Source organism: Mustela nigripes, chromosome 18 (genome assembly GCF_022355385.1).
Source record: "Mustela nigripes isolate SB6536 chromosome 18, MUSNIG.SB6536, whole genome shotgun sequence".
Taxonomy (NCBI): domain Eukaryota; kingdom Metazoa; phylum Chordata; class Mammalia; order Carnivora; family Mustelidae; genus Mustela; species Mustela nigripes.
Window position 1 is genome coordinate 33,527,794 of NC_081574.1, and position 24,304 is coordinate 33,552,097.

Consider the following 24,304-nt stretch of genomic DNA (forward strand, 5'->3'; position numbering starts at 1 on the left):
GGAAGGGTCTCAGGAGGGTGCCGTGGCCACTGCCAGGCCTTGAGAAGCCAGTCGGGACTGAGGTGTAGGGGTGCCCAGCCTGAGTGAATCTGAGTGAATCTGAGAGGGGCTGGGCAGTGGCAGGCAGGAGGCCCAGAGAAAGCTGTTGTATCTCAGATGAGGAGGGGGCTGACAAGCTCCCTGTCCCTAGAACTCAAGGAATGTGGCACTGGAGGCCTATCTCATCAAACCACACGGCTACGTGGGGCTGACCTGCACAGCCTTCCAGAGAAGGGAGGCAGGGGTGCCGGGCATGCGGCCCGGGGGCCCTGGCCAGAACCCCTCCCCGGAGCCTGAGCCCCTGGCTGATCAGCAGCTCCGCTTCCGCTGTACCACAGGGAGACCCAGCATTTCTCTGTCGTCTTTCCACATCAAGGTGGGCACTGGGGAACGGCCGAGGGGGTGGTTGAGCTTTGGTGCAGGTGCCTGGTGGGGGTGGGTGGGGTGAGTGGAAGCAGATCCAGAAAAGAGGTTCAGGGGAGCGGGGAGGAGAAAACTGGAAGGCCTCAGAGTCCTAGGGGTTCCCAGATGTCTCTGAGGAACTCCGATGTCCCCCCAGAACAGCGTGGCCCTGGCCTCCATCCAGCTGCCGCCCAGTCTGTTCTCGTCCCTTCCGGCTGCCCTGGCTCCCCCTGTCCCCCCAGACTGCACCCTGCAACTGCTGGTCTTCCGAAATGGCCGCCTCTTCCGCAGCCACGGCAACACCTCCCGCCCTGGAGCTGCTGGGCCTGGCAAGAGGCGTGGTGTGGCCACCCCTGTCATCTTTGCAGGAACCAGTAAGGGACTGAACTCCCCTGTGCTGCATGGAGTGCTCCCAAGTGTCTGCCTGGGGCCCCTGCCACCTGCCCTTCCTTCACCCACAGCGTCCCCTAAGGCCCTGAGGGAGGTGGACGAGGACAGTGGCTCCTGATCATTTCCCAGGAGGATAAGGGACAGAGACATCCTCTCAAGGAAGGGATTGCTAGAGAAGAACTCTGGAAGACATTGGAATTTATATCCCAGATTTGTCAAATTCCAAAAGGGTTCTCTCTTCGCCTTTTTCTCCCTCCCTCTCCCTCAGTATTACCTTCTACCTTTCTCTCCCTGTCCCCAGCCACAGCTCATTTGGCATTTAGAATGGGTCACCTCCCAGTGCTTTTTGATTCATTCCTGGGTCTCCCTGGTACCTCCCAAGCCCAGCCCACACCCTGCCCCACCCACGGGTTTCGTGCAGCTGTGCCGTTGCTGTCTTGCTGTTGCTGTAGGATGAGCCGCCTCACCTCCTCACCGCCTTGTTCTACCTGGGCGGACTTCCTTCTCCCCTGCAGGTGGCTGCGGTGTGGGCAACCTGACCGAGCCAGTGGCCATTTCGCTTCGGCATTGGGCTGAGGGGGCTGAGCCTGTGGCAGCTTGGTGGAGCCAGGATGGGCCTGGGGGCCCCGGGGGTTGGAGCTCCGAGGGCTGCCAGCTCCGCTCCAGCCAGCCCAATGTCAGCTCCCTGCACTGCCAGCACCTGGGCAATGTGGCCGTGCTCATGGTGAGTGGGATGGGGGGCGGGAGCTCGAGTGGACGGAGACTGGGGAATTGGAGGGGGAGGATGGGGTAGGGGTGAGGGTTGGGGTATTCTGATCACTGGGGCCCCCAGAGAACTACAGAAAGCAGAACAACCTCATCGGGCCTCATGACTGTGGAATTCATGGGGAAATGCCCCTCTGGTCTTCCCCCACACCTTTTCATCTTTCAGGAGACAGGTCCTGCCTCCATTCATCCCGAGAGATGGATCTGGAACTCCCCAGCCTGGTCTTCACGTCTGTGCTCTCTGAGACCCAGACTGTTAAAGGGGGGGGGGGGCGGAAATCTGGGAACATTTCTCCTTTCTGGTCACCCTCCTCGCTCACTCCTCTCCAGGTCCCTCTCCCTCACCACATTTCGCACCCCACTCTCCCAGATCCTGAGCAGGCATGCACCTGGATTATAGACAGAAACCTCCCCCTCTTTCATCATCTCTGGTTTTTAGGCTGAGAGAAGTCCCCAGAGGGGCAAGAGACGAGGGTGGAACTGGCTGGCGGTAGAGGACGAACACTACCTGGCACTGACTTTCCAAGAGTGCGGCCTCAGCACTTAGTGTTTACCCACCTGGTTGGAAGAGGGGCCAAAGCTGACTGAGCTTGAAGAAAAATGGTCTGGGGGACTGGCCAGGACTCCATGAGGTGGCCCCTACCCCTTGCTTCCTAATACTTCCTCTTTCCTGCTCTTTTTCCAGGAGCTGACTGCCTTCCCCAGGGCAGTGGGGGGCTCTGGGGCAGGGCTGCATCCCGTCGTGTACCCCTGCACGGCCCTGCTTCTGCTCTGCCTCTTTTCCACCATCATCACCTACATCCTCAACCACAGGTGGGAGCTCCTGAAGGAAGGGAAGATGCGGAGGGGAGGCTGCGGGTCTGAGTACTGGCCAGTGTCCCTTCCCCAAGTGGGTCTCCGTGATGTTTGCAGGCTCTTTCAAAGGGTTAAGCCCTCCCTGCCCTCGGGCCTTGATCACATTCACAAACGTGCTTTGCACACAGATATCTGCTTTCCCCCTTTGCTCTCCCAATGGCCTTGAGACCGCATGGGCCCGACCTTGGGTGGGTGGCCCATTAATTAAAAAGACTGTTTCTGGGGCAGCTCCATCCACGTGTCCCGGAAGGGCTGGCACATGCTGCTGAACCTGTGCTTCCACATGGCCATGACCTCCGCCGTCTTTGCAGGAGGCATCACACTCACCAACTACCACATGGTCTGCCAGGCAGTAAGCAGAAGGGGCTAGGGTGGGGGTGGGGAGCGCTCCAAGATGAGTGATGGCACAGAGTTGGGAGGTGCACGGGGAAAAATGATGTCTCGTGCTGATAGGCCCCAGCTCCACTGTTGTGTTCAGCCTTGCTGGGGGTGGGAGCCATGGGTATAGGGGTGGTAAGAAGCAGAGAAACTAGGAGATGGGTCTTCAAAGTGGAGGGCGGGGATCTGCAGTGGAGGAGAGGTCAGGAACAAGGCAGACACCAGCAGCAGGGTTGTGAAAAGTCTCCCCAGTGGAAGAGGAGCATGGGGTGGAAGGAGGGTGACAGCAGGGGCAGAACCTTTGGAGGGTCCGGGTGGAGCTGGGGGTGGGACTGTGGGAGGAGTGGGAGAATAATCCTGGGGACTGGGGCTCTGGGGTGGCTTCAGCAGTAGCAGCCTGGTCCCCCAGCATCTGTGGCTTGACCCTGCAGGTGGGCATCACTCTGCACTACTCTTCATTGTCCACACTGCTCTGGATGGGCGTGAAGGCCCGTGTCCTCCACAAGGAGCTCACCTGGAGAGCGCCCCCTCCACAAGAAGGGGACTTGGCTCCACCCGCACCCCGCCCCATGCTCCGGTACTTGCCTCCAGTGGTCAGCTTTGCAAGGGTGAAGGGCTCCGAGGCCAGGCCAGGGGAAGGACAGCACCATCTGTTTTCCCAGGCTGGAGGCAGGGCGGGTCCAAGGTCCTGGGTGAGCACTCTCCAAAGAGAAAAGAGGCAAAGCCTTGGGTGGTGCCAGGTTGCCCAGGGCCACGGGAGTGGGTGTGTCCTTAGAGCTTTTCAGGGATGACAACAAGGCTAGGGCCCTGGGCCCTGGGATCCTGCAAACCACAGTGGCACCCTGACTTCTGTACTGTTTCGGGTGAGAGAGCAATTCTGGCCTCTGTCCCTTGCAACAGTCATGGTCAAGTCCCCTGGGAACCTACAGAGCCCGCAACAAATTCTGAGAGAATTTAAAGGGGAAAGAGGATGGGACAGAGACCCGAAGTCAAGGTTTCTGAGCATCTGGTTCCAACTCCCTTGGTTCCCCACCATCTCTGACCCCCAAACCCCATTCCTGTCCAGGTTCTATCTGATCGCCGGAGGCATCCCACTCATTATTTGTGGCATCACAGCTGCGGTCAACATCCACAACTACCGGGACCACAGCCCCTAGTGAGCGCCATGGTTTGCCTGCCCCAAACCCATCTGTCCCAACACCAGATGCCCTCTACTCCACGGCCGGGGCACCTGCAGGCCCACCCAGCCAGTGACCCAACCCAAACCCATGCATGTTGCCTAAGCCAGTCTCTGCCTTGCCACTCACCACATCCTATCTCCCCAGCCACCCAGCCACCTCAGACATGCCCCTCCTTACCCACTGCCTGTGTCTCTCTTCAGCTGCTGGCTGGTGTGGCGTCCAAGCCTAGGAGCCTTCTACATCCCGGTGGCTTTGATTCTGCTGATCACCTGGATCTATTTCCTGTGTGCGGGACTGCGCTTAAGGGGTCCTCTGGCACAGAGCCCAAAGGGGGGCACCAGCAGGGTGTCCCTGGAGACAGGGGAGGAACTGAGGGGTTCCACCAGGCTTAGGAGCAGCGGCCCCCTCCTGAATGACTCAGGTTCCCTTCTGGCAACTGGGAGTGCTGGGGTGGTGACACCCGGGCCCCCAGAGGATGGTGATGGCCTCTATTCTCCGGGCGTCCAACTGGGGGCGCTGGTGACCACTCATTTCCTGTATCTGGCCATGTGGGCCTGTGGGGCTCTGGCTGTGTCCCAGCGCTGGCTGCCCAGGGTGGTGTGCAGCTGCTTGTATGGGGCGGCGGCCTCCGCCCTGGGACTCTTTGTCTTCACCCACCATTGTGCCCGGCGCCGGGATGTTAGGGCCTCCTGGCGAGCCTGCTGCCCCCAGGCCTCAGCCTCCCGCGCCTCACCCCGGGCTGTGCCCGCCGCCCCAGAGGACGGTTCCCCGGTATTCGGAGAGGTCCCCGCCTCCCTCAAGTCCTCCCCGAGTGGCAGCAGCGGCCATGCACCGTCCCTGGGCCCCTGCAAGCTCACCAACCTGCAGCTAGCCCAGAGTCAGGTGTGCGAGGTGGGGGTGGTGGCCCGCGGGGAAGGGGAGCCGGAGCCCATGGGCTCCCGGGGCAGCCTCGCTCCCCGCCACCCCAACAACTTGCACCATGGGCGCCGAGTGCACAAGAGTCGGGCCAAGGGGCACCGCGCGGGGGAGGCCGGCGCCAAGAACCGGCTCAAGGTGCTGCGCGGGGGAGCGGCGGCCGGGGCGCCTGAGCTGCTGTCCAGTGAGAGCGGCAGCTTGCACAACAGCCCGTCTGACAGCTACCAGGGCAGCAGCCGCAACAGCCCGGGCCTTCAGCTCGAGGGCGAGCCCATGCTCACGCCGTCGGAGGGCAGCGACACGAGCGCAGCACCGCTTCCCGAGGCCGGCCGGTCGGGCCAGCGCCGCAGCTCCAGTCGCGACAACCTCAAGGGCGGTGGGGCCAGCGCGGAGCGGGAGGGCAAGCGGCGCTCATACCCGCTCAACGCCGCCAGCCTCAACGGCGCACCCAAGGGGGCCAAGTACGACGACCTCGGCGGGGCGGACACGGCGGTCAGCGCCTGCATGAAGACGGGTCTCTGGAAGAGCGAGACCACCGTCTAGGGCAGGGGTGGGCGATGCTGCAGAACACGCCGGCTTCTCGGGGACCCTCAAAGACGTCCAGCGGTACGTCAGCAGATTTGAGGGAGAGGTGCCCAGGGCTTCCTCCGGCCACACTGGCTTTAGTCCCGGAAGCTGGGGAAAAGGACAGGCCAAAGGCCTGCCACTGCCAAGAGGGCCGTCCCTCTGGGCTAGCGACAATCCCAGGACCGCCAGCAGGATACACACCTTCCCAGCCCAGGCTAGTTTGGGCAGTGGACTGTGCCGTCCAGGGTAGTGGGGGAAGGTCCTGTCCGCCTGGGAGGTGGGCACAGGCACAGCTCCCAGGTGGGCTCCTTTGGTACTCCCCACATCTCATCCACCCTGCCTCGCTGGTGGCTGTCCCTATCAGGAAAACATAGACGGGAGCTCGAGAACCATGTTCTCTCCTCACTGCCCTCTACAGTCAGCCATCTGTGCCTAGATCCTAGGGCCTCTCCCCAATCCAGCTTCCAGGGCAAGGAGGGGGCCAGTCTAGCAGATAAGCCAGGCGGCCAGGCGCATAGGTGCTACTTTTACGATAAACTATGCAAGAGAAGGTGGAACAGTGCGAAAGGCAACCCTGGAGATGGTGTTCTAGGGAAAGGGTACACAGTCGGGGACACAGGAGTGGTATACAAAGCACAGGGCAGGGCTTAAGAGGTGGTGCTTTAGGACAAAGCTGAGGCCCTGTTCCTGAGCTGCTGACTCTGCCAGACACCCAGGAGAGATCGGAGGCAACTGGAGAGCAGTGTTTAGATTTCGAGCCCCATGCAGTCCTGGCCTAAACCTGGTCCTGTAAACAGTGCTCTGAAGAGGCACCACAAGGCCCCAGGTGGTGCTAAAGGAGCACTTCACTGCTCAATGGCAAGCCCCATAGCCTCAGTCTCCCCCTGCCAACACTGAGGGACTGTGGAAGAGCATTTCCCTGCCTCCATGAGGCCATATGCAAGAACCATTCCAAAAATCTGATCTCTAGCTCCTTATTAGGGAGAAACCTCCCAAACATTGAACTGCCTTCCTGCCTCACAGAAGCCCAAGCTGAATCCCCTAGGGCAGCAGGTAGGATCTCTGAAGCTCACGTGGGGCCTGTGCCTTCACTACTTTTTTCAACACCAGCATCCATATTTCCCCCAACCTAAAAAGCAATCACCAGCCTTACTACAGGACCCAATGAAATATGGAGGGAAAGCTGAGCCTGGTGAAGAGGAACAGGAAAACCAGACCTGAACAGGTCCCCTCTTGGTGTCCACATCCTCACAGTCTAATCACCAAGGCAAAAGACAAAAGGGAGGGGAGAAAAGTCACACACCTTGGGGATGAATCCTGTTATTTATGCTTGCTGCACAGACAATATTAGACCAAAAAAAAAAAAAAAAAAAAGGCAAAAAAAAAAAAAAGCTTCGTATTATTCTTCCACATACGCTGGCTGCTGTTTACATACCATGCCAATGCCTTAGCACTGGAGAGCTTTTTGCAATACGCTGAGGGAAAGGGAGGGAGGGGATGAAAAGTGCCAAAGAAATCCTGTTTTTAAAAGCTCGGGTTTTATACAATAGAATGTTTTCTAGCAGATGCCACTTGTTTTAATATATTAAAATTTTGCAAAGCCCTTTGAGCTATGTAACTTTAGTCCACCCATGGTCCTTTTTGTTATGAGGTACAGGATTTTATTACCCCTACACAAGAACCCCCCCCCCCCGTGCCTGTAGATGGACACAGGGCCCAGAGTTGCCCAGTTCCAGTCCTCTGAGGGCTGATGCCATTTCAAATGCCAACCCTGCCACACCAGTGGGGAGGGCCCATCAGGCCTGCAGCAGCAGTGCAGCCGATCCAGATCAGGAGGCGGCCTGACATCCTGCAACCATCCAGGAAGAGAGCCATCCCTCATAGTATGAATGTGTGTGCCTTCCCCTTTGGGACCATCCCTCTCAGGGACGGATTCTCTCCAACCCAGTTGTTCCTGCATCGCTCCCAACTTCTACTGCAGGACCCAGGTTCCAATTAACTGCAGAGTCCCTTAGTTCCTTTAAACAAGAGAAAAAAGAAAAAACCAACCACCTCAGGATTTGTGTACACTCACTCCCCCGGGTCGCACAGGCCCGTGGTCAAGCTGCTGCCACAGTGGTGGGAGCGTTCCCTCGGATGCACATCAGGGAGGGTTAGGGACCCCTGTGGCAGCCTGTCTGGCAGCTTGAGCTTTTTGAAAGTCCCTCATTTCCTGAGGGGTACGCAAATACTGCTCTATTTCACTATCAGAAATGTCCTCATCGCCGGTGACCGTGGAGATAGGGGGTGGGGGACAGATCCGCTTCGGGGGCTTCAACATGCAAGGTGGGAGGAGAAGGGCAGGACTGGCTGGCCGCTTGCCCTCGGGCCGATCTGAGGAACTACTCGCCGCCTCTGCTTTTCCCCGCCCTGGCCCCAGATCCTGTCCCTGCAGCTCCTTCCCCCCGCCTTCCAGCTCTGCCGGTCCGTCTCGAAAGGCCTTGCGGACCAACGTGTGGCGGTGCTGCAGGAGGTCGCCGATGTGCTTCACCACAGACCGCTTGTCGAGCCTCAGCACCTGCAGCCAGGCCAGCTGCTCGGCCATCCGCAGCAGCACAGCCAGCAGCTCCTGCAGGCGGGAGGAAGCAGGACAGGGCAGGTCCACGTTCGCCAATTTACAAAACCGGGCGAGGGAACACCTCAGACGCTCTGAAGGCTGCAACGACTGCCAAGCCAGGAAGGTAGCCGCAGTGATGACAGGCAAGGGATGCCTCCCGGTCACCAGCCAGGTCTCATCTGCCAGCTCCACCAACTGCAGTGTTCGAGAGAGCATCTTCTCTTTGTCTTCCACGTATTTGGCTGGCACGGATGGGGAAGCTTGGAACAGTTTGAAGCTGAAAGAACCAAAATAAGAGTCTGCTCTCCATGCCTATAGGGGAGGGGGCTGCTCTGCCAAAGGGAGGAAAAGCAGTCCCCTCGTGATGGACAAGCTATTCTCTCCTCTTGGACTACTCAAGCTCGCTGGGCAGCGACTTTCTACAGGTGCAAAGAGAAGACAGGTGGAGCATCCTGCTTGTACAGTGAAGGGCAGGAGAACCCACATGAGGCTCACGGTGTTAGCATCCCTGTCAGCCATATTCTGCTTTCCAATTGTTCTTTCATCTCCTCCGTACCCCCTTATGTGCACTTATGGTTAGAAAAAACGGGCCCAGAGTCACCCAGCTAGGAAGTAACCCAGCAAACCCAACACCACTGGTCACTGAGAGCCTTTGCTTTCTCCCCTATTTTTCGGAAAAAGAAGAAAAGAACACAGCTACTTAGGAAACAAAGCCTCAGCTTCTGCCTCCTGCCCCATCACTAACTTCCTTTCCCCTGCCTTCACAGATGATCCTGCCAAGGCAGGGCTCTGGCATACAGTCAGGCAGGTCATGCACAACACAAGAGGCGCAAAGTTCAGCAGCCCCGGGCCGAGGCTGACACCTACTTTGCCTACAGCATTAGGCTGCAGTACGGGCAAAGGGATTTGGAAATGACAGCAGTTTAGAACTGTAAAATGGGCTTAACCTTATTAGTACGTGGCACGGGGGGGGGGGGGAGAATAGGTTTTCTTCTCGAATCCCTTTAGAGGGGCTTTGGTGAAAAAGAGACAGCCACAGGTCAAAGGATTCAGATCTAAGGAGCCATTGGATCCCAGGGTCTCCCAGCGGGTAGGTACCTGCTACAGTAAGTCTTCACCAGGTCTGCCAAGCACAGAGACGGCACATCCAGCCCCAGGAGCTTCACTATCTGCATGTAGGTGCCAGAAAACACATCCAGATCTGCATACAACAGGGCGCAGATGGTTCCCATGGTGAGGGGCCAGTTATGCTGCCGGCAGGTGATCAAGACACAGCACCCAACCAGCACCTCCTTCTTTTGCAGCCTGGCGGCGCGGATGCCAGGGTGCCGGTAGGCCTGCTGGTAGTAGGCAACCGCCGTGTCCTCAAATGTCGATGGCAACTGCAGGACTCGGCAGAGGTCTCTCACGCGGCGGAGACCTAAGAAAGCCAACAGCAGGACTCAAAGAGGTTGAAGGTGCTACTGTGCAGCTCCTAGCAATTTTTGCTAAACTGGTCTCCAACACCAGACCCACAAATAATGTACCTTTCTACAATGACCAGGGTGACACTTGGTGAGGTCATTCTAAAGACACAAAGAAATTCATGGAAAAAGTCACATTTCAACCCACCATTCTTCAGGGGCTGGCATGATTCAGAGCCAGGCCAAAGTATGATCTGGAATGCGTGGCTTGACCTCTAACACAACCCTGACAAACCCAAACTGTGTACTGAATCAGAACTGTATACCCTCTTAGAACCACCTCCATGCTTTATCTCTAATTACCAATCTCTTCTACTCCACCTTACACAGTAATGCCCAACACAGGAAAAGCAAGAGGGTAGGCTGGACCATCAGGAGAATTTTAAGGTCACCGTATCACAAAAGGTCGATTCTCACCTCGTTGTTGGCTGCGAGTAACTTGTTCATTTTCCCCTGTGCTTCGGGAATAGGTTACTTCTGTAAGATAATGGACAACAAACAGCTTGTTTAGCCTTTATTCACCAGATCCCTGGCCTCCCACCACACAAAACCGGGGAGAGTTCATCTCCTTAGGCTCTGCTCCCTGTCACACAGAAGGTACCCATGTTTGCAGGCTCAAAGTCTATCCGGTTTTTATGTCCACAGCAGTATCAAATACAGAGACTGAGAAGGTTGAGAACGCACTACAGTGGCTCCGAGTGGTCCAAGTTTTTTGCCCTCCCTCCTGCATCTCCAATCCAGGTAATTTTCCTGACTGCTGATTTTGAGGGCCGCAGTGGCCAGGAACTCAGAACGCAAAGGAAAAAAAAAAAAAAAAAAACCGATATTTTTGCCAATTAGTGCTAAAGACTACTTGAAGGTAATAATTTGTCCGTATCTGTAAAGAACTGACCCACAATCCTTCCATCACACCCAGACTAGGTAAACTGAGTGGAACTCTGTTTCTCTGATTCATTTGGTCAACGTTTATTATACCTTCTCTCTCTCTCCCCAGATAGGCAGATGCCAGATACCGTACGAGGGGCGGGAAAAGCAGAGAAGGGCAGTCCCCGACCTCCGGCAGCTTCCTCGGTTACTTTCTCCCGTAGTTCAGCGAACACGGGACGAGGGCGCGGGAGGAATCAGAGCACTCCGCCGTCCGTCTCTCACCACCCCAGGTCATACCCGCGGCCCTGGAAAGGCCGGCACAGATACCTCGGAGGTTGCCTTCGTCGCTGAAGGTGGTAGTAAGGACCCCCTCGGTGACCACGCAGCCACAGTCTGAACACACCAGCTGGCTCTGCGAATAGTGCGCGTCTTCCACGAGCTCCGTGGACCCGCAATCCGGGCAGCGGCCTCCGCCCGGCATCTCACACCCCGGAGCCGCGGGAGCTTTCGGGTATCCACTCCTACGTCCACAGCAGCAACAGCGGAGAAGCGAGAGCCAGTACCGGAGCTTTCTAGGCGCTGCACCCTTCTCTTCCGGTCAGAGCAACCGCGGTGCACGTAGGTAGTTCTGTCCGCCGGCGGCGCCTCACTCCGGTCCGTTTCTCTGCGGGCTCGGGTAGAAACGCGAGCCAGGAACAGAGGTTCCTCCTGTGCACTCCGTCTTCGCGTTCCCCAGTACCTGCGGTCAGTTTGCAGGTTGAATTTGAGTGAAACTTCTGCCTACGTGGACACACTACACAGGAAAATGTTCCCGTTTCCATACAACTCTCCTTTCTGAAACGCTAGGGAAGCCATAGAATTCTCCGTTTCTTTTTGGCAACAAATGTTGATTTTGGCCATAGTACAAAGTTTGCCTAAAAGGAAGAATACTGCTGTGAGAGGACAGGAAATTGCGCTCCACTCTGCAGAGCGGCTTTCCCAGCCAAGTTCTTTCCTCTCCTTCAATCTGTTTCTCTCTACTGTAGAATGAGGGAGTTGAATTGAAAAATACAGAGTGGCAAACACAAATGCTATCAGAGACTAGCTAAGGGAGTTGGGAGCGAAGGAATATGGGGGTGGTGAGGCTTTGGGCAAACTGGAGGCTTCGGGCAGATTTATACGCTTTTAAAACCTGAGCTTTAAGGTACTCCAAAATTCTGGCTCCAAAGTTCCTAACTTGGTACAAGTATAGGTCAAAGAATGCTGAGCAAAATTGTGCCTGCAGTGATGCTATCACAGAAACCAAGCTTACACATTTAAAATTCTGTTATATTTATAAATTAGAAGTCACCAAAACAGAGTATTTCTAATTAATCCTAATTGCACTCAAAAAGAACAAGGATTTAATGCTTGAAAGTTTTAGAATCAGCTATGTCTGAAAAACAAGAACATTGAGTTAAATGACAGGTACCACCAGAGGCTTGTCCCTTATGACTCCAAGGAAGCAGACGGGAGTCAGCACAGCAAGTGCCTAAAGTGTGTGTGGAGAATTTGTTTCTCAGGCTGACAGCTAGGAATTTCAGGTAGGCTCCTGGCATTACCAGATTTTAGGAACTGTTGTGGGCTTAATTTCAACTTATACTGGGGGTTGAGGATGGAAAGGTAAGATCGGCACAGAAAATATTTGGCCGGCTCTGTGCAGAATGAATTGAGGAATAAGGATGTTTTGTCAGACCTTAACAAACTGGGATACTCCTTTGAGGAATAAGATACAGGTTACGGCTGCCTTCCTTTGAAGACTAATAAACTGTGCATTCCAGAGCTGAAAGTTTTTCCAAAATAAAAAATGGAGCTTATTAGTCTGAAGAGACTGGGGCACAATGACGATGTACCCAGAGGGTCCTCAGAGGATTTGAGCCTCAAAAAGAAAGGGATCTGATCAGACAAAGCTGTAGGTTCTTTTGAAAGAGCTATAATCAGTAGTCAGGTACACAGGATTCCCTGTATGCCTAGCGGGACTGAGTTCCCTGGACCACAGTCATATCATATGATACAGAACAGCATCAGACTCTCATTCCTACTGTGGTGGGGAGCAAGGGCGTTTCTGACACAAAGATTGCACTTTATCTATAATCGAAGCATCAACTTTCTCTGCTTCAGATGTCACTTATCTTTGGTATAAATTGGGAAGGAGGTGCTGTGCCTTACAAGGAATGTCCATTCAACACAAGCCCCTGGCTCACAGTTCCTCCCCTCTGCTCATAGCTATTCCACAAACCTCCCCTGCTTTGCTACTGCTCAACAGAATTTCCTACACCTCCGACTTCAGTGGGCCGGCAGGATGCTGTTAGTTGACCTGTGAACACAGGTCACAGCAGCGAAATTTCCATTTTCTCATTTTCCACACCAGTATCACGAGACTGTTAATGCACCTTGCTGAAGGGTTGAGGAACTTAAGGTGATCATAATAGAAATGAAAAATATTTTTGTAAAATGGGAAAAATTTTAAGACTCTCCTTACAGCTCAAGAGGAAAGCATTAAAAGAGAAAACAAGCAAAAACAAACAAATAAACCAAAGTACCTTCAAAGCCTGTCAGCCCCTTCTTTTCCAGTTTTTCCTTGATATCCAGACCTAAAGATGCCACCTCATCCCCAAGAGAATTGTTAGGACATAAAACCTCTTCTCCTTTCTGGAGAAATCCCACCTACTACACAGGACTTGATCATGCTGGAGCATTCATCCCCTCCCCAAAACCAAGGGCCACAGTAAGCCCCAACAGTCTGTACCCTTACATCTGAATTCCTCACTCTAGCCCCGCACCACAAGGGAGATCAGCACAATAGCTTTGGGTAGGCACTGGCATTCCAAGTCTCCTTTCTTCTAGACTCGCCCACTAGAGTGAGGGATGTGATAAGGATTTACTTCTGGTGTCCAGCAAATAAACACTGAGACACACTTGCATACACACCCATCAAAGACATCGGTTAGTTTTTGACAACACCATTGACATCCTGGTTAGGGTGGAGAAATACATCTCCAAAAGCAACATAATTGCATTCAGAGTGCTTCTTCACATTATCATACAGAACAACATCAGACTCTCATCCTCATTTTCGTGCCGATCTTGACCCTAACTGCGTTTAAAAAAAAAAAAAAAAAAAAGTGGGATTTAACTAGAATCCTCTACCCTTGATAGAAGCCTTAGAATTCTGCTTTCTCCAACATTACTCATTTTAAAGTGGAAGAGCGGTTTTATGATCCTCCAACCAGCACCTCTAAGGGGTGGAGAGGAGTGATTCTCTTTTCCAGTCACAGGTATGTGATATCCTAAGCAAGCCTGGCTGTCGGATGCAAACAGCCTGGATGGTAGGCAGGACTCAGGCCAGAAGATGGCGCACTCTATTAAGACTTGGATCGAGGGGAAACTGACTGGCTCAGTCGAACCTGGCAGGCTCAGTCCTAGAATATGTGACTCTTGATTTGGGGTTTTGAGTTGGGGCCCCATGTTGGGGGTGGGGGTAGATTGTACTTAAATTAAAAAAAAAAAAAAAAAGACTTTTGCGTCTGGGGACACATCCTTGGTGCTCTTCCTGCCGCTAGACTCTTCTAAGAGTTTTCATTGTTCAGTGAGTGATGATCTGTTTACCAAATGCTCCTCAAACCCCTCTGCCCCATGCTACACCCCACAGCTTGTGGAGCTGGAATCATGTTTCTTGTCTTTATCTTCAGTGCCCACTTGGTGGCTGGCACGCAGGCTTTTGGAATGCTGCGTGCCCAGAATATGGGAGATTTGAGTAGAAGGCTCCTGGGGAGGGGAGACTGTTGGAAAAGCTGCCCCAGCCATGGTCCAGATGTGAAATACCGACCGTAAGGCCACAGTTCTTTCTAGAGAAGTAGAGGAAGAAAGGTTTTCTGAGGGACAAGGAAGGCACTGACAGTGCAGGACAGAAGGAAGCTCTCACCAGTCCTCCTTCAGTCAGATGTGTGTATTCTAGCTACTTGTTTGTCCGTCTGGCTCTCCCTTTGCTTGAGAGTCTTTGTGGGAATGCTGTGGCCAGGGAGCCCCTCCTACAGGGAGGGCTGGCACTCAGCAAAGAGCTAGTCAACTCCTGGGGATATCTGTCCCCAGTGGGCCTGTCGTCAGGAGCAACAAATAGACTAAATTTCTCAGAGGTAAGATGATTCTAATTTAAAATAGGTAACTGGAGAGAGTTGGGCCACCTCTGGTCTTTAATCTGGCCTCACCTCTGGGCTCCTCCCAGCTCAGTTGACTGAAACATTGTCTGTCACTCTAAACCAGTTTCTCTCTGAGCACAAGGGCACTCTCTCTTCGTCACACGAAGCCCGGCCCAGCTCAGGCGGTGCAGTCCTTCTGACCGGATCTCCTCCCCATCACATAAGCTCTTTGGTGCATACTCCTCCTTCTCCACCACTCATGGTGAGACTGCCATGACACAGAGACCTGAGTCCCGGCACCCGCTAACTTCCCTTGCTCCTATACGCTTCCTCCATTTGCACTGTTTATTGCATCCCCACTACCCCCTTCGCCTTTCCCGGGCTGAGGATTCATGTGTTCAATTTCTTGAGCTCCTAGGAACAAAGGCATCTGAGAACTCTAAGAAGGTGATCACTGGCCCCCACTCGCTGCCCAGACTGAGAGCATGAATGCCAGTCAGCGTCCTTCCCTGGAACTTCCCTTCTCAGGGAGGCTGTGGCTTAGCTGGCCTTGTCTTGAGGGGAAATTGAGTCACAACTGCCTACTCCAAACTCTAGGATTCCAAGAGAATCAGAACATTATCTCCTTGACTCCCAAAGTGATCCTGGACTAAGGGTGAGCAAACTCTTCCTATAAAGGGCCCCACAGCGAATATTTAGGTTTGGCAGATGATAAGGTCTCTGTTACAAGTACTTAAGTCTGCTTTTATAATGTGGGAACAGCCATAGGCCATGATGTAAATGAATGAGTACGGCTGTATTCCAGTAAAACTTTGTGAGCACTGACATTGGAATTTCAGGTCATTTTTACCTATCATATTATTTTGATTTTTTTGTGAAAAATGTAAAAATTCGGGGCACCTGGGTGGCTCAGTGGGTTAAAGCCTCTGCCTTCGGCTCAGGTCATGATCCCAGGGTCCTGGGATTGAGCCCCGCATTGGGCTCTTTGCTCAGCAGGGAGCCTGCTTCCTCCCCTCTCTCTCTGCCTGCCTCTCTGCCTACTTGTAATCTCTGTCAAATAAAAAAAAAAAATTTTAAAAAAAAAAAAAAAAGTAAAAATTCCAGGGGTGCCTGGGTGGCTCAGTTGTTAAGCGTCTGCCTTTGGCTCAGGTCATGATCTTGGGGTCCTCAGCTCCCTGCTCAGCAGGAAGCCTGCTTCTCCCTCTCCCTCTGCTTGTGTTCCCTTTCTTGCTGCCTCTGTCAAAAAAATAAATAAAATCTTCTTTAAAAAAATGTAAAATTTCCAGTATTCAGTGTGGTGGTGTTGACAGATGGTCATCATTCCATACATTAGATCCCAAGACTCATTCATTTGATGTTTGAAAAAAAAAAATCATTCTTGCCTCGAGGGCCATACAAAGCCAGGAGGCAGGCCATACTTCCTGACCTCTGTTCTCCAACTCCAGGTCAGACAGATGAAGAGTTCAAATCTGTTCTGAAGTATTTACTGTGTGACCTGAGGGGAGCTAAAATTCTGACGCCTAGGACTCAGTTTCCTCATCTGCATAATGGAGATACTGTCTGCCTTGACAAGAATTAGAAATAGGACATGGCAGTGCTCAGGGAATGGTAATAATGCAGTAAATGAGACTTCCTTTTGCAGTCAGGGCTGTGCAAAGACAGGAGTGGCTTTCTCTCACCTCTGGCGGGGGTGGGGGGGGGCGCTTATCAGTGGCACCAGGGCCTATTTCCAGGACGCTGAGACAGTTTTCTGTGTAAAATAGTCAAACAGTGAGCGGCTGAGGACACTCTCCCCCAGGAGTGTCTGAGGCTTTGGAGTTTGCTGGCTCCACAGAGCTCAAGGAGCCCAATTTTAAATGCGGAGTGAAAGTTCCTGCCTTCCCAGGAGGGCAAGATTGCAGAGTCCCCAACATGACCCCTGAAGAGAAGCTGAGGGAACAGGGTCCATCTGCTTACAGACCGGGCTCTGGGGCTAAGGGGGGCTGCACTGCTGCTGTTTGGGCCACAGCTGAAGAGTCCTAACCACACCCTCTTAGTAGTTGTTTTCCCTGGGAAGTAGGGGGGGCAGGGGTGGTGGTGGCCAGAAGTAACCTGGATTGTGGGGGTTGGGGGGGAGGGGTAGCTGCCTGGAGAACGTTCTCCCCCAGAATCACTCTCTGTCCTTGTTGCAGAACAGTATCCAAAAGCATGCAGAAATGTTCAGAGCAATCCGTCCTGAGTACCGCCTGTTCCCATCTTCATTTGAAATGTATCTAAATACATAAGACTCGGGGGAGGGGGAAGGAGTCCAGTGAATATGGGGACAGGTGGCAGCCAGACCGACCCGTGGTGATCACTTGGCTAAGACATGTAAATGTCAAATCACTATGCTGTGCACCTGAGACCAATATAATAATATAGGTCAACTACACCTCTATTTTCAAAAATCCAAATTAAATTTTTTTTTTTTAATTTAAAGATTCCATTTATTTATTTGACAGAGATCACAAGTCGGCAGAGGCAGAGAGAGAAAGGAGGAAGCAGGCTCCCTGCGGAGCAGAGAGCCTGATGTGGGGCTCGATCCCAGGACCCTGGGATCATGACCTGAGCCGAGAGCAGAGGCTTTAACCCGCTGAGCCACCCAGGCGCCCCCAAATTAAATTTCTTTAAAAAAAATTAAGTATCTCTTTGCATGAGGGGGGAAAAGTGCCTGGCAAAAACATCAAGATGACAATGTTTAGTTACCTCTCTGTAGCAGCAGGGAACTTAGGGTTTTTTATTCTGAGAATAAGCATGTATGACATTGCTTTGAAAAATCTACAGACCAAGTGGGTGGACAAGGGAGTGGAGGGGGACAGGAGGTGACCCTTGACATCAACTGAGAAGCCAAGACAAGAACCCGAATCCGCCTGGCAGACACCCTCCAAGCTCCCAGGGTCCGGTGGCTTGACTTCCTGCAGCTCAGGATCCTAGACTTGGGAAAGTTCACTCTCTATGCTGTTCATATACCCTATAATCATTCTCTTTCTTTTCTTTTTTTTTTTTTTTTTAAAATTTTTTTTTTTTTGAGAGAGAAAAATCACAAGTAGATGGAGAGGCAGGCAGAGAGAGAGAGAGAGGAGGAAGCAGGCTCCCTGCTGAGCAGAGAGCCCGATGCGGGACTCGATCCCAGGACCCTGAGATCATGACCTGAGCCGAAGGCAGCGGCTTAACCCACTGAGCCACCCAGGCGCCCCCATTCTCTTTATTTTCCTGTTTTGTTTTGTTTTCTAACTTTTTGTTATTAGCAGCTGGCCAAAGGGGACTTCAAAGAAAGAAGGTGTCGTGTTCCTCCTTGGGCTGCCCCTGAGGGCTGGGTCTGGGGGCACCAGCGGGGACCAGACAAGGGTGGGTGATCTCTGAGGGAAAAGTCAGGGTCATTTGCATAATGAAACTTTCCTTCCTCAAGATTCCTTCTACAGGGCTTTTTTTTTTTTTTTTTCCTTTTTCTTAAACTGAATCTGGAGGGCTGTGTTTTAAGAGAAGCTGCTCTCCCACCACTTTACATGGTGGCTCTACCTTTGACCTGGGGTAACCAGGGAGGCCTCGCCGGAGCTCCCCCATCCCATCCGAGGGGCTTCACAAGCACTGCCTGTCTCTATCTCTCTACAGTGTGACTTTAATCCCTGGGCAAGAAAAAGCATCTCCTCTCTTTCAAGATACTGGGGACCTTGGAGCATGGACTATGGCTGGGAGGCAGACAGACCTCTCACCTCATCAGGAAAGACTCAGAGTTCCCAGAGAGCTGAGCTCAGGAGAAGATTCTCTGTGCTTCTCTAATACCCTCTGCTCCAAAATGAATAAACTAAGTTGACTGAACCAGGGATTTGGCTCCCAGATCTGGGGCAGTCTGAAGCCAATCTGAATTTCAGTCATGTCCCCAAAATGAAACTTTTACTTTCTAGGAAATCAGGGGTGGGGGGTGGGGGTGGGGGTGGAGGGTAGAGAGATCAAGGAAGAGACCTTGTTCATATGCTCAGCCAAAAGTGCCCAGTGCCAAGCAAAGGTGGCACCTCTTCACAGTGAGGACAGAGAATTCAACTGATGTTCTTCTGGTAAATGCCATGGTCCCTGCAGGCCAAGATGAGGCGAGTGTCATAGGGAAGGGCTCAGAGATGTCCCATCCGCTGCAGGAGAAAGAACATGGGGACCTCTGGGGACCAGGCAAGGTGGAAGCCACAGGAATCCAGCTGAGGGATGCTCACGGGGTAAGAAATGCTGGTCACTCCCCAAGAGAGGTTTTCCAGGAGACAGAAGACATTTTTCTTGCGTCCCCATGAAGGCACAGGCACACATCTTTGAAAGGTAGTACCATTTTATTTAGTGTTGTAGAAATTTTAGGTTACTTCTTAAAAACAAAACCAAAGAAGTTAAAAACTCCCAAACTCAAAAGGCAGGAAATCATTTTATAATCCAAAAACGCTGGGCGATCTTTCAGTTGGAGGGTGGAAGAGGTCAAGTTAGTAGCTCATATAACAGATACTGAGAAACCAGAGTTGAGGTTGGTATGACTACCAGGAGGCCAAGTTCCCTACTGAAGGCAATTAATCTGTCAGCCTTGAGAGATCATTAATTCGTAGCTCTCAAAGAGAAACGAAGACGATCGATTGGGAAAAGAGACTCAGGGAGGTAAGATCCTGCCCAATTGAACATTAAATTGTCTCTGGCCTTCAATTCGGTGTGTGGCTGTCATGGGTCCTCCCCCGCTCTGCCCTTTTGAGATCCCACTGTTAGTAAAGCTGGAAACCACACAGACACACAGACACACACACAACCTATTCATTTGCACACACCTTCCACTCAGGGTCAACGGCTCTTCCTCATGGTCAAGGGCAGGCTTTCTTGTTCCTCCATTCTGATGTGCTGACACACAGGAATAAAATGGAGGGCAGGAAACCTGTCAGAGCCCAAGGAGTGAGATGATAGGAAATAGGCAAAGGATTGACAATGTTTGACAATGTTTTCAGGAGGCTGACCTCCAGCTCAAGTTCACTGCAAGATGTTCGGTATTTAATCTGATGCTTCCCTAAAGAACCGACCGCTCTTTCCGGAGACCGCTAGGTGAGGCCAGGAAAAGAGCTGCTTCCACTTCTCCAGAACACAGCCTCCTCCCAGCATGCTTCCATCAGGCTGGCATTTACAGCAGCTGGAGCCAAGCCCCAACGCTCCTCATGTACGTGGGTGCGCGCCCTCTGACGCTCCGATTCACCAACCCCTGTTAACGGGTCAGGGAGACATAAACCCTCCCCCAGAATAGAGCCCTCACGGACAGTCATTACCTCATGCCCTCCAGGTTAGCTATTTTGAGAGGTACAGGACTGCTATGAATTGGATTTCTTTTCCCCCAGCAGTGGTAGAAGCCAGACACCCTTGAAGTAAATTATCCTTCATTCTCCAGAGTCCCCAAGTGGCATTTCAGAACACAGGAATTCACTCCTCTACCCAGACGTCCCTCTCAAATACTGACTGAGTTACACACCCGAGGTCCTAGCAGCAGATAGTGTGTCCAGACCAAGTTCCTTTCGTGAACAGTGCAGGTATCCACACCAGTTCCTCTAAGGAGAAATCCTTCGGAGCACCCCTGTCCCCAGTGCCCTTGGGTTATCACAGTCAAAATACATTTCTAAGTAAAACAAAACAAAACAAAAACAACCTATTGCAGAACGAATATATACACATATGTTTTCAGAGTGGAGGCGCATATACGGTTCTCTTTCCAGGCACGTAAATAACTCTCATAGCACTACAAAAATACAAGTCATCTGGGAAGTTTACAGCTTCTCCACTACTGTAAGAGCATTAAATAAAGCAGCTATAGATAATCAAAAGCTGATTCATCAAGTTACAGTATCACCCTTCAAAGTGAAGTTCTCTGATGTAACTAACGTTGCCGTTAACAGAAGATCCTGAAAAGGGCTCTGCTGCCAACCGTCTTGCCTCTTGCCCTCCATAGAACAAGAACAGACAGAGAAGAGAGCCCCGAGCTAATAACTGTTGTTGCCTCAAACCCTGCCCTCTGCACTGGCCTGTGATCTTCCGCCCCAGAGACAGGTCAAGGTTAGGTAAGATTCTGTCACAACCAGGAGGGAAAAAAACGAGCAACACAGAAACATTCTAATTCTAGTATTAGTTTCTGAACAATGAAATGACCTGATGAGTCCGACTGGGGGTATCATTTCAGAAGTGTCCTAGCTTCAAAAAAATAGGTGTGTTCTTCTAGCTTTAAAAATATAGCCAACCAAAACTAAGTGTTACCTTCTTGTTCTTCAAAACTTTATATCAAGGGTTGGGGGTGGGGTAGGGGATCGCCAGGAAGTATTGTGAGGAGATCAGAGAGCCAAGCAAAGGCACTGGGGCAACAGGCCACAGGAGTCCTACTGAGATCATTCCCTACCTGGTAGAATCAAGTTAGTCAGTGCTTTGGCCACCTGATTTCTTCTCAAGGCACTGACGAGGCCACTCCAGCCAGCAGGAGCCCGGCTACGGTGACGCTTCGACCAACCCCGTTAAACGAGCATGAAGTGACAATCTCCCTGCTCTGCCTCTCCCATCTCCACAGGCGGGCCCTATGCACCGATCAGGAGCACACCGTAAGGCTGAAGAGTTGTGGCATTTAGAAAAGGCAGCTTGTTCCAAAATCTAGCAAGGCACACTCACAAGGCTTTTGTTCACCTCCCCCGCTTCGGTCAAATCAGTAAGACCAAGTCCAAGGAGGACTTGGGGAGGTTTACACGGCATCAAAACTGAGCACCTCCAGCCTAACGCCACCCTGAGCTACTCTCAAAAGCCAAGCAAGCACGTGCCTGGTCCTTCTCATTTCACCCCGCACTCCACTGACGGGGCGCGGTGGCAGCGGGGTATGTATTTTTAAATGTCAATATCGAAGAGAGAAAATCCCAGTATTAGATACACGAATCATCCAACGCCACCCGAAGCTCTGGGCTAGGAGCAGATCTTATGACCACATTTCCGGTCAGAGCATAAAATATTTACAATATAGTTAAAGGCACAGTGGCATTTAAAAATAAAACCCTGGGAATGTACAGTAGAAGATTCATTGTAATAATTAACCTGGCTTCAGTTGCTGGAACTGACTCTTGCCAGATAACAGGCAAGGGAGGCGGCTGGTGACTTCGAGCCTGTGTGCTGGTTATCAGGCCTACAGAGTCCTTGACCTCAGGAGCGGGTGGAAACGAACTCACAGAACAGTCTGGGTCTCCTAGGCTGACGAGTCACATCTTTCCTGCCTTTTTGCCGACCTGAGCCGGGACGCGGAGGATGTTGGGGGTTTCCTCCATGACCCTGACAAGCAGGTTGTCAATGTAGTCTTCCAGCTCTCGGACCTGAAACTCCTTCTTGCTTATCGTCTCCTTCTGCTTGAGGACCAACTGGATCAGCTCATCATGGGTCAGCTGTGCGTATGCAAAGGCAGGGTCCGAGGGGTTGTATTTCTTCAGAAGCAGAGAGAATGGGGAGAAAAAGTGGTAAAGTCAGCAAAGGAGGCAAATATCGAAAAGAAATCTAAAAAAGGAACATGTTATTAGCGATTGGAGTCTCCTGGAAATGTGTTTTCAGATCAGGTGGAAAACCGGGTTACTGACAAAGTTTTCTGTAAAGGACCAGAGAGTAAATATTTGAGGCTTTGCCAGCCACATACGGCCTGTGTCAACCATTCTTCTGTTGTTTCATTTGTTATTTGTTTTATGACTTTATAAAAATGTACAAACCACACTTGGCTCCTAGGCTACAAACCCCTGGGTTAGACTCTGGATTTGAGGTTTCAGGAAATGTAACAACTGGAGGTCTCTGAACACTAGGAGCGGGCAAAGCGAATTATGAACACGAGCTGAGAGCCCCAAGCTAAGCTGGTCCATGAAAAAACCCTAGCGACAGAAGGTGCAGGAGACGACATTCACCCAACCCCTCCCCAGGCAGCCACTCATCCCCACCGCCTGCTGCTTCCCCCTCGACACTCAGAGGGGGACCACAGGAACGCTGAGGCACTGGCCACTCAGACACCCCCACCTGGAGTCACATCATCCTCAAGACATACGCAGAATCAGAGCTAAGGGCCACGACGGCGCATCGCGCAGTCAGCACACTCAGACATCAGGGCGCACCCTCTGGGCACTCAGTGGCCACAGCTAGGGCTCAGCAGCCCCGCTCTTGCCAACAGCAGGAGCCCTAAGGAATGACTCCATCAGCATTTATAATCCGGGGTGACTGGAGTCCAGCTGCAAAGTGACCAGGCCCAAACCGTGAGGAAACACAAGATAAGGATTAAATGGAAAAGTACCATGTTGTACCAAGCCTCCAGCTGGAGAAGCTAAGTCGAGAGCGGAATCATCACTCATTCTTTTGACAACATGATAGAAGGCCCTGCTTAGTATAGTGGCGCATCGGCTGCCTACACCCTAGCCAGAAATCAGAGAGAAACCCCATCGCTCTTATCCTGGCTTGGAAGGGAAGCACAGTGCTCACAGCCCCGGCTTAGAAGCACACACCGACGTCTCCACGCACACAGCATGTGTGCACCTACCACAGACTGCACAGAGGCGAGAGGTTGGACTACTTTTTTGAGAAACCACTTCTCCCTTAATCTTTTTGTTGTTTTAGTTTCTTAACTTGTTGAAGGTACACATTCCTCTGGACCTCAATCATCCCATTAGTAATTCTAAAACCATCATCAACCAGAAAGTTGAGCGTCTGGAAAAGGACGCTGGGGACGGGTTGTACAGGGTGAATGCACTTAACATTACTGAACCGTACACTTAAAAATGCTTACGGTTCCTCGTGCACTGTTGCTGCGAAGGCGAGCTGGTGCAGCCACTGTGGAAAGCAGTATGGAGGTTCCTTAAAAAATTAAAAAACAGAATTGAGGGTGGCCTGGGTGACTTAGTCAGTTAAGCATCTGCCTTCAGCTCAGGTCATGATCAGGGTCCTGGGATCCAGTCCCACATTGGGCTCCCTGCCCTCAGCCCCTCACCCTGCTCATGCTCTCTCACTCTCTCTCTTTCAAATAAAAAAATAAAAATAAAAAACTCTTTAAAAAAACAGAACTGATCCAGTAATCTTGCCACTAGGTATTTACCCAAAGAATACAAAGAAACTAATTCAAAAAGATACGTGCACCCCCTGTGTTTGTTGTAGTATTATTTACAAGAGCCAAACTATGGAAGCAGCCCAGGTGTCCCTTGACTGATGAATGGATAAAGAAGTGGTACACACACACACACACACACACACACACACAGGAATACTACTCAGCCATTAAAAAAAAGACATCTCGCTGTTTGCAACGATGTGGATGGAGCCAGAGAGTAGGATGATGCTGAGCTAAATAAGTCAGTCAGAGAAAGACAAGTACCATATGCTTTTACTCATATGTGGAATTTAAGAAACAAACCAAATAAACAAAGAAAAAAGAGACAAACCAAGAAACAGACTCTTAACTGTAGGAAACACACGCATGGTTACCACAGGGGAGGTGGGTGGGGGATGGATGAAATAGGTGAAGGGGCAAAGAACACACTTATGATGAGCAGAGTAATGTATATAAAATTGTTGAATCACTAAATTGTACACCTGAAACTTGTATAACACTATATGTTGACTATGCTTGAATTGAAAAACACTTTTTAAAATTCTGAAATGCTTCAGATGATAAAAGTTTTATGTGAAGTTTATTTGACCCCAATTTTTTTTTAAAGA

At 51.8% G+C, this 24,304-nt stretch overlaps 3 protein-coding genes across 5 annotated transcripts in view; 1 reads left to right on the forward strand and 2 right to left on the reverse strand.

The window, feature by feature from the left end:
* The window catches only part of ADGRA2 (adhesion G protein-coupled receptor A2), a 34,406-nt gene extending 27,291 nt beyond the window's left edge, over positions 1 to 7,115 (forward strand). Inside the window, exons 12-19 of one of the 2 annotated variants that reach the window (XM_059384396.1) lie at positions 191 to 415; positions 599 to 815; positions 1,347 to 1,555; positions 2,282 to 2,409; positions 2,680 to 2,803; positions 3,261 to 3,406; positions 3,896 to 3,985; positions 4,211 to 7,115. In XM_059384396.1, the coding sequence (XP_059240379.1) occupies positions 191 to 415; positions 599 to 815; positions 1,347 to 1,555; positions 2,282 to 2,409; positions 2,680 to 2,803; positions 3,261 to 3,406; positions 3,896 to 3,985; positions 4,211 to 5,468 (2,397 nt within the window). In that variant the 3' untranslated portion in view covers positions 5,469 to 7,115. The remainder of the gene's footprint in view (positions 1 to 190; positions 416 to 598; positions 816 to 1,346; positions 1,556 to 2,281; positions 2,410 to 2,679; positions 2,804 to 3,260; positions 3,407 to 3,895; positions 3,986 to 4,210) is intronic. The other variant, XM_059384397.1, reaches the window with a different exon arrangement.
* BRF2 (BRF2 RNA polymerase III transcription initiation factor subunit) lies at positions 6,544 to 11,151 on the reverse strand. Its single transcript, XM_059384398.1, has 4 exons — positions 10,746 to 11,151; positions 9,969 to 10,028; positions 9,187 to 9,508; positions 6,544 to 8,365 (listed from the first exon to the last, which is right to left on the reverse strand). Exons 1-4 carry the CDS (start codon positions 10,897 to 10,899, stop codon positions 7,636 to 7,638), a joined length of 1,266 nt encoding a protein of 421 aa, XP_059240381.1. The 5' UTR covers positions 10,900 to 11,151; the 3' UTR covers positions 6,544 to 7,635.
* A 7,739-nt stretch (positions 11,152 to 18,890) lies between these two features.
* Positions 18,891 to 24,304, reverse strand: part of RAB11FIP1 (RAB11 family interacting protein 1) — a 31,947-nt gene continuing 26,533 nt past the window's right edge. For both annotated transcript variants that reach the window (XM_059384490.1, XM_059384488.1), the window contains one exon: positions 18,891 to 22,044. In XM_059384490.1, the coding sequence (XP_059240473.1) occupies positions 21,826 to 22,044 (219 nt within the window). In that variant the 3' untranslated portion in view covers positions 18,891 to 21,825. The remainder of the gene's footprint in view (positions 22,045 to 24,304) is intronic.